The sequence below is a fragment of the Brachycentrus maculatus genome, unplaced genomic scaffold (assembly GCF_059751285.1).
Source record: "Brachycentrus maculatus isolate JH-2025_06_01 unplaced genomic scaffold, ASM5975128v1 h1tg000039l, whole genome shotgun sequence".
Taxonomy (NCBI): Eukaryota; Metazoa; Arthropoda; class Insecta; order Trichoptera; family Brachycentridae; genus Brachycentrus; species Brachycentrus maculatus.
This window is the reverse complement of record NW_028280793.1, coordinates 4,651,061-4,661,140: the sequence shown is the minus strand read 5'-3', so window position 1 is coordinate 4,661,140 and position 10,080 is coordinate 4,651,061. Positions and strand designations below refer to the sequence as shown.

Sequence of the window (10,080 nt, the reverse complement as noted above, 5' to 3'; positions counted from 1 at the left end):
TTGTTAAATTAGAACATTATTTTAATAACGTTAATTAATGTCATATTATCACCAAGTCATGATAACAACTATGGTGAACTATGGTGACCGGTTACCGGTAATTGTAAAACGGTGGTAGCCCTAGAATGTCAGAAAAGGATCGAGTTGTTGCGGAGATTTCAACGCGTCAAAAAAGTTAAGCGCGGAACTTCTCGTGGTGTCTCGCTTACTCCAAGAATTTCTTAGATCGTGGATCGGCTCTCACGTCGTCAATGTTCGATAAAGTTTTCAATGTTTTGGTAGTTTTCTCGTTTTGTTTATTAACGTTGTGAATTGCGTATTACTATTATTTTTTACCATGTAAATTATGTGAGGTATTTGACTTTTAAAGGGTGAATTTATGGATATCTACAATTTATGATGTCGGAAGCTGCTTATCGAGCTTTTCTACGCGATAACTTTTCTTGTCAAATTTGTTCAGTGACAGCTCCATTTCGAAACATTCGCATTTATTGAAAGTTTCTTGGCTACGATTTTATCCACGTGATTCCTCGTGCAAACTGTTTTCATTTTCAAATATGATAATTGACCTAAATTATCTACTACGACACACAGTGCCTTGGGTTTTCTGTAAAGATATTTGATGGTGACTTTTAGAATTGAATGACAAATATTTTGAATCAATAATTTACCATTTTAACATGTCAAGTAAGCAAAAACAAGTTCAGTACTTGAAACCTCAACTGTCGGATGGAGTGGCGGCCCCTCCTCGCTATCAGCCACCTCCCCAACCGCCAGCGGTAAACCAAGGAATACTCAAACCGTATAATTCCAACTTGTTGACTAAAGACGGCAAGTTTAGTCAAGTCGCTAGCGATCCCTTATTAATCAAGCAACAGCCTTTTCCTCAGCAGCCGGCGAACCCCACAGTTCCTAATCTCAAACTCTATCCGTTGTCTACGCATCAGCAATTTTCATATGCGGGCGCTCAGCAAAGACCGGTACAACGCCACAGCGATGAGAATTTATGCAAACTACAGCCTCAACCTTCGCAGGATCCGGCTAACAGGATATCAGGACCCCAACATCATGTGAAATCATCAGAAGAAGAACATCTTCGTTTTGTTTCCCAACCTCAAAACAAAGTGCGTATATCCGATGAAGATTTTATGCGACTCGGATCAGTTGAAATGTTAAAGTTTGTCAAGAAGACCGAGGCAGAATCATCTAGGTATGTGGTGGAGCAAAATAAACATATGCAGATACTTATCGCGGAAGTTAGAGCCCTCAAGGAATCCAACCAGAGACTTAGCGAAGATAATCAAGAGCTGAGAGATCTGTGTTGCTTCCTCGATGACGACCGACAAAAGGGAAGAAAGCTCGCCCGGGAGTGGCAGCGCTTCGGCAGGTACACAGCGAGCGTCATGCGGCAAGAAGTTTCGGCGTACCAAAACAAACTAAGAGAACTCGACAATAAGCAGCAGGAGCTCATCAAGGACAATTTGGAACTGAAAGAACTCTGCCTATATTTAGACGAAGAACGTGGCGGAAACGGCGTGTGTACCTCGTGCGGAGCTAATACTGGCGGCAGTCTTCGGGATGACGGAGACGGTAGTAGTTCCAGTACTAATGCTGACGAGCCAAGAATTCCGCAGCAGTTTGCGGAAACTCCCGCTAACGTCCCCCGGCGATCGGCTAGCAGAGAAAGGATTCTCCATGAAAACTTATCTCGGCAAAGGAGTACGTTCAATGACCAAACGATGCAATATGTAAGGAATTTAGAATTAAAAATTAAGCAGTTGGAGGAAGATAAAACATCTTTGCAAACGAAATTATCTCAGTATCCTACATCTTCCGATGATATAGCGGAGTTGATGCCGACAGGTCGTCCCGAGGCTGTGGTGCGAGCATTCCAGGTTCTGGAGGATCCTCTGGGAACATTCTCTCGCGCCTCGGGAGTTAACGCTAATATTGATGACAACAGCTCTGCAGATATGGACGATAGCGAGAAAGCACTCGTCAGAGAGATGTGTAATGTAGTTTGGCGTAAACTAGATGATGGTCCATCTGGCAGACATTAAGTATACTTTGTATTATCTAGAAATTCTTCTTATAAGGATTGTTTCCATGATTTTGTATTGTGTTAAGTTGTTAACTTATCAGTATTATATGCATTTAATTTATTTAATTTTTATTACATTTTTCAGTAAGTTAAAATCGTATGCCTGTGTAATATTTAGTAATGCGAGTGTTTTAAATATAAATGATGGTATTATCACTTTTAAAAATACGTACTTTCAAAAGTGATTTATGATTACTTGACTCAGAATATGTAGTTTTTTTTAACATTTTCAATTCCTTTTTTTTTCTTTATGTGATTAACACTTATGTTAGGCTATTCGGTGAGATTCGAAGGATGAATTATAATTTTTAAACATTACATTTATATTATATACATTAATTTTAAATGCTAATATTTTAAGGTTGATGGTAAATACAAATATATTTATTACTTAATAGTTAAATAAATTATTGTAATGTTTATAACGGAATCAAAAACTATAATATTTTGCCTGTAAGTAAGGTACAAAATATTTATATATTTTAATTATTAATAATACTGTACAAAGAAAACTGTTTTCCGTCTTGCCACATGTGAATTATGTTCCTTATCCACAAATAATATTATCATTGCCATGATTTCCCACCATGTGATTCCAAACAATAAATTACTTATTAAGTGATTCTTAGATTTAAGACCTGTATTCTTTTAAAGCTATGTTTTTGCAAAAAAATCTTTATATAGATTCACAAATTAATATTTTTATACCTTCTATTGTGTATGAATAAACGATATACATATATTTTAATATCTGTTTTTATCTCAATAAATTTTTAACGTATTCAACTTGCCAATCTACCCGTTACGTTAAATGACTAATACAGTAAACTCCCCTATAAAGCTGAGATAGGTACCACATTATCAGAGTGAATATTAACGCAGAGAACATCATAGTCTAAGCTCAACTTGAAGGTGAACAGTTTACATCCGCGCTGTGCCAGGCGGGTTTCCCGCAAGGTATCTGAGTGAATATTGTAGGGGGTTATTAATGAAAAATGTATTTTAATTTCGAATGACTCATTTCAGTTATTTCTGATGGTTAAAATGTAAAAATACAATTTAAAACATTAACCCTTTATAATGTTCCCTTCTACAATGCGTTTCCTATTGCAACGTTATAGGGAGGTTTATTATATTTCAGAATAAAATGAAAAAAGCAAAAAAAATATAAATGCTGGGTTCACATAAAATAACTAGGCTCTAATACACATGATGTTTTTGACAAATTAACCCTTAACATTATGATGCACAGCAGCGACACATCACATCTGAACACCTAACGTCAATTCTGAATGACATCTCCCTGTGGATGACTATGAACAATCCCTGTATCGCACGTCAGCTAGACACATAACAGATTTAGGCATTTCTTCAGGCAGCGTGGTCAGCTGTTTCTCAGTCTCTTGTCCGGGTGGCCAGTGGGTTCGTGTGGAGGAGAGCCGCATAGCATAACATCTTGACCGGCTGGTCTCACAATACTTGACAGAAAGTGCCATAAACCCCCTTATAATGTTTAGATAGGTGCCGTGTTACCGGAGGGTAATTAACTTTATAAGGGGTTAATGTTTTAAATTGTATTTTTACATTTTAACCAGCGGAAATTAACATTAACCCTATATAAAGTTCCCTATGATAAAGCGGTACTTATCTCAACGTTATAGGGTGGGTTTTTTGTACTCTTTTCTTTTCAAAACCATATACATATTTATTTAACCCTTTATATGTAACCCTTTAGTACCAAACATGTATTGCTTACATTGTTTTTAGTAGGTTTTATATGTTGCGATGTAAGTAATTAGGAGTGGTAATAGAATGAAGGAGGATTTATCTCTTTCCCAGCTTCCCCGTGTGACTATTCAAGACGATACAGGTAAGAATTAAGATGTTTATAAGGGAAAGGAGAGGAATGCGGCAACTTCAGTACTTACAGTAAGTCAAATTACTGAGCATTATGCGCTGCTAGAGAGATCAGGTGTAACTGTAGGTATATGGGGCGGCTCTGGCTATTTTATTACAGAATGTGAGATCTCTGTGTTAGAAAGTAAGCACAGTAGTAAATATTTATATACTTTTGAAAACAAACAGAAAAATGAAAAATAAATTTAACTGAGTAATTGACACATAGTTTGCGGAAAACGCTTTTACATACTGTTGGAAGAGAGAGGGAGATGCTTATAAGCGTTGTATTTGCTTACTTTTGGTAGAGCGTAAGTCGCCAAAAAACATACAGATCAGAATTGGGTTTACGATTACTTGTGACTAGTATACGACCCTAATTAGAATGTTAATTAGGGTTGGGGTTGATGAAAAAACCGCCCGACAACAATGTGTTAAATATCCTGTTTTTACCATTCATATTACCATTTGGCGCCAGAAAAAAAATTGGGAGATGTGAAATAAAAATAAGAAAAATACTTTTTTAATCAATTTATTATTTTATATTTTTAACAATGTTAGGAACAAACTTCTAAGAAATTCCAAATATTTACATACATAAGAAATAATAAAATATGCATCATATATCTAATACATAAGTTAAGATATGGTAAAACACATATTACAGTACACAAGAATACATTGCGAAAATTTGATACACCTCATTTATCATATTATATATACATCTTACCATAGTTTAGATGTGAAGCTTAAAAATCACAATATTAATGCAGAATCTCCAATGAATTTTGACAATAATTTGATGAATTTTGTTTTAATCAAGTCCAAAAAGAGAGCAGAAAATCTAAATGTGTATTAAATCAGCAAAATACATTTTGAGAATTCAAAGGAAAAGCTGTATTTTACTTATTCATCTTGGATAAATTACATACCAACTGTTTTTTTTTAAAATCTGGCAAGGATGTTGCTGCGATTCTGTATTATTTTATACTTTTACCAATGTTTGGAAACAACCGTTTATCATTGTTTTTGTTACACATTTTGAATAAAAAGTATATATAAATCACATTCTTCGTCTATTATTCCAATCTTTTGAGACCAGCTACGGTTAGATATTATGAAACAAAATATATTTCATTATCAAGAAGAGTAAAAATAATGTCGGGGTGCAAAAATGTAGCTTTTTTACTAAAGAAGTAATTTATAAATGAAATAATCGCCCCATTAAGATTGACATTTTAAAAGTTTATTTTTGATTTTTGAAAATGGACAAAATACAACTATTGGCTGTATGAGGTATTTTCAGAAAGTTGGGATAGCATAAAGTCCATTTTTTATGAAGACCATGTGTTTTATGAAACAAAACATTAAACTTATAATTTTGTATTTAAAAATATGGTAATTATTTAATGTCATCTATTTGATTCTGTTCAATTGATTTTTGTGACAGCTTTTTCCTTTCACAATTTAACATACTCCCCAAACAAAAGGGACAATCAAACAGGAGACAGTTTGGTTAATGCTTCAATACTTTCTCGGGTGTCCCGCAAGGTTCTAACCTGGGTCCATTATTGTTTTCTATTTTCATTAATAATATCAAGAATGTAATTTTAAACTCACGGTTTTTGTTATTTGCGGATGACTTAAAGCTTTTCTTAAAGGTGACAACTTTTGACGATTTTCGTCTTCTCCAAGCAGATATATCAAATATATGTGAATGGGGAAGACGAAACAAATTAATGTTTAATATTTCCAAGTGTTCGATCACGTCTTTCACTAGGGCCCAAAAAACATTATTTTATCGCTACAAAATGAACGACCAAAATCTGATGCGAGCATCGAATGTTAGGGATCTGGGCGTTAGATTTGTGAGCACCCTGACATTTCACGATCATATAGAGGCAGTCAGTAGTAATGCATTGAAAATGCTAGGATTTGTTTTGCGTACTGCCAGGGTTTTCGAAAATACCCGCGTGCTGAGAACTCTTTATAACTCCTTGGTGCGAAGTAGACTCGAGAGTGGCTCGATGATCTGGGGGCCACACGAGCTTAAGTACTCTCTTATGGTAGAGAAAGTCCAAAAGAAGTTTTTGAGGTATCTCTACATGAGAGAGTACGGCTATTATCCTTGGCTCTACCCGACCCAGTTTCTCCAGGGTATGCTTGGCTACAATAGTTTAGAGACTAGAAGGAATGCGTATTTGATTACGCATTTTTATCGATTGTTGCGCGGTATGATCGATAATCCTGAAATTATCCAGAGCATTGGTCTGTATGTTCCCGATAGTTACCTAAGACAGCGTCGGCATAGATTGTTTCAGATTCCTATACACAGGACCAACCTGCCGATGGTTATGCCTGTAGGAAGAGCTACCGCTATGTTGAACAATATCACATTGGATATTGATCTGTTCCATGTGTCCGAAGGAGTTTTCCGAAGCGAGATTCTTCTACACATTTAACAAGAGTCTTCTTGTGTAATTTTTTATTTGTTTTTTTAATGTATACGCCTTAAATATTTGTTTGTAATGTATATATTAATTATTGAATAAATTGAATTGAATTGAATTGAATTGAATTAATGCTTTCATAGATTTTCAATGCGACCAGTCACTTTATTTTCCATGTAATATATTAAATACCTTACACTTAAACAAAATTTGGTAATATGGCAATTGTAACGTTTAACAAAAAGAGAGTAAAAAAATTGAGTGGGTAAATTAATGAGTTGAAAATGCATGTATGTGAATATTAAATGCTATTTTAATAATGAATGTTACGATACACATTATTGTTAGCATTATATTTAAAATATTGAAACATTTATAGTCTCACTTAAGGGTTAGTATTGTGGTTAACAGTTATTCATTAAAGCGCATGTCTCGTCAAAAGAATTTGACAAAACTTAGACCAGTGTACAATGTATAAAATTATTACACATTTAAATGCAATGACATAATTAATTTGTACAAAACTTACATCTATTATCTTACAATTACAATCACATTATATAATATTGAATTGTTAAACATTGTAAAATGGGTCTGGTTAAATTTGAGAGATTAAATTTGTACTTACAAATTAACTGGTTTGTTGATATACGAGTATGTTCAAGTTTACAAGGCCTATGAAAAGTTTGACCTAGTAACGAAAAGTGTATACAAAAATAGATTAAGCGGATCCCCGATATCTGTATTCTACCCTCATCCATTTGAGATAATTGTGTTTCCTAGGTTACCGGTGCTCAGGACCCATGTGGTTTATAAACTACTCAAACGCAAACCAGTTGAACTAAATGAAATACTGAAATTTTGTGGAAAACTTTATTGTTTCTGCACTTGATGCTTTCAACGGCTTCAAAAATGTCAGCTGGTTTTTGTTAAAAATACTATTTATTTAAATGTCAAGAGCACGCAATACCTATCAGAATAATTGTAAAAATTTATGTGTCACTCAATTTTGGGTGCTTTGCCAAAAAAAATCATAGATCAATGGCAGATAGGATATGCTTTTAACTATTTTTTGCTATGTATAAATTAATCGTTGACCACTTTTGTAGAATGGATCCCATATATGGACTTGTTTGGTCAGTTGCAGTTCTGCAACGCGGCTATGTAAAAGATTAAAACCCTTAAAACAAAATAGAATTAGGCTATATTTAAATCTAGAACACCTACATAAAATGTTAAAGTATTTACAATTATTTGGGGCTCTACGGGAAAGCCTGAGATACTTTTTACTGTCATTTTGCAAGATTATTTTTCATTCAGTCACAGCCTAAACTGTAAGCACTCAACCGCATAATTCCATTATTTATGAGTCACACACTAATATCAATTGGAAGTTATTATTTTAAGATTGGTTCTCAATTATTACAAGCATATATTGTATAGTTATAAATAAGTTAGTTAAAAGAGGAAGAAGGTTTGCAGTACCAGTTGATGATCAAGATTTTATAAAAAAAAAATTGTGAATATATTTGATATGACATTTGTATTTTATATTTTGAGATTCGTAACTATTAATACTACCAGATTACGTAAATAATAAGACCTTAAACAAAAGTGATATATGACAATACCGAAACAAGCTAAAATACCAATCAAGTTTTAAGAAGACAATAATTAAACACTTTCTCCAAAATATCAGTCTGATGTCTCCAAAATATTAGTCTTGTTTATTTTAGTGCCACATTTTGATGTGTTTTAATAACATGTTCACGGCTATGTCTGTTAAAAAAGAAGTTAATAAAACACCATTTTTAGATACCTATAACAAAAAAATTAAAGATGAAACCAGTTTTATTAAGAATTTGATATTGCAATGAAATAAGTACACCCGATGATACTGGAATTAGGGTAGTTATTGGATTTATATCATGCCAGTTGTAAGAAGTTTATTTGTTTGACTCAAGTGTGACAAGATATATAATTTTGAACACCGTTTTCTTCTTAGTTATTATGTGTTAAATGAGGTATCTATGTTTAACCCTAGAATACTTAACTATCGTAAAAATTACGACGGTAAAATGACAATTCTTGGAAAAATAATTTTAGCATTGTTCCCGTGCCACCTGCTTTACACTACCTTCCTAATGTACCATTGATTTTTTTTCACTATTACGTGATCCCAAAGACCCTAAAAATCTTACTTTTACTTCTTAAATATATATTTTTTTACTATGTATTTTTTTTCCTGTTTTATTTCTATGTCGTATTTTTCATAACAATGTCACTCGTAGGATAGTTAAGTAATCTAGGGTTAAGACAATGACTTATGGGTAAAGAAATATTATAAATGAGGGACAATTTACTTTTATCACATTAACATTCAATACATTGGACGGGTGTTTTTTTACGCCTGCGGACCACTGACGGTGGGATCGGATAGTTGTGTACATATAGTTTAGACCGTAACAAAGAGATTGGTACATAATATTAATATAAAAACATTAAATAATTCCTTCATTTTTGACTTTGAAATGAGGCCGGTGCAGAAGGTAAAAATACCCTTCCCGTCCTAAAGCATTGATAGACAGAACGGGTAGAAATACCTTTCCCGCTCTTAGTGTTTTAAGGTGTTAACTATATGCACATAATTATCAAATGCCGACGCCAGCAGTCCGCAGGCGTATTAAATACCAGTCTGAAATGTGTCAGTATGTTGATACATTTAATTGTCCACCTCCGTAGTGTAATGGTCAGCACGCTCCGCTACCGTTCTGGAGGTCCCGGGTTCGATTCCCAGGGGGGGTTAAATAAATATAAGTGATTTTTTCACTCCTATATTTATACAACATTACCCTGGACTGGTGCCTAAAGCGGAGGGCTGATCACCATTCCTTCATGCGCCAACAATCAAGATAACACCACGTTTATATGATGCAGTGCCCTATGCACCATTGGGGGTACGGATAAGGGTTTGCAGAGAAGAAGAAGACATTTAATTATAGCTAAATCTTTGAATCGCTCTCCCTTCAGTTTTGGCTGTATGTGTCTATATACAGGATGTGTAATGGTAGGGACTGACCGGAGTCATTTCGTCGTGACGTAACACGTTACGATGCGAGCATTTGTATAGTCAGTACAGCGAGCCGAGTGCTCCATCCATAGTCGGATGCTTGATAGTCGTTACGTTACGACGAAATGCTCCGGTCAGTCCCCACCCTAACATTAGTGATTGTCCAGCTAGATAGGTGTCCTCCCCCGGTGGGGGGGCGGGCGGGACTCCTCCCCCGAGGAGCTGTCCCCTTCCCCCTCGGCGTCCCCATCCCCCTCGCCCTCCTCGTCCTCGTCCCCCGGGCCGCCCTGCCCGCCGCCGCCGCCCATGTACTGCCGGAACTCGTGGATGGACTCGTTCAGCGACCACAGCTGGGACAGCAGCGAGAGGTCCAACTGCCGTAGACTCAACTGGAATCAATAGAAAAATTACATTATTGAGATATAAAGGACAAAAGTTTACTACCTTTTAATTTTTTTAAAAATAAATAGTTCGCAAAGCCCCTACTTTAAGAGGATTGATTGTATGCAGGTAGAATAGTAAGGATTTGGAAAGTAAATGTGAAAAATACATCAAAAACACCC

At 35.1% G+C, this 10,080-nt stretch overlaps 2 protein-coding genes across 2 annotated transcripts in view; one reads left to right on the top strand and one right to left on the bottom strand.

Moving 5' to 3' along the window:
- The first annotated feature begins 205 nt into the window (after positions 1-205).
- Positions 206-2,960, top strand: Ccdc85 (coiled-coil domain-containing protein 85). The gene has a single exon (XM_088277255.1). The coding sequence runs from the start codon at positions 681-683 to the stop codon at positions 2,058-2,060; it is 1,380 nt and encodes a 459-aa protein (XP_088133381.1). The 5' UTR covers positions 206-680; the 3' UTR covers positions 2,061-2,960.
- A 1,553-nt stretch (positions 2,961-4,513) lies between these two features.
- Positions 4,514-10,080, bottom strand: part of LOC148312538 (uncharacterized) — a 71,052-nt gene continuing 65,485 nt past the window's right edge. The window contains exon 2 of the mRNA XM_088277200.1: positions 4,514-9,906. Coding sequence (XP_088133326.1) covers positions 9,685-9,906 — 222 coding nt within the window. The 3' untranslated portion in view covers positions 4,514-9,684. The remainder of the gene's footprint in view (positions 9,907-10,080) is intronic.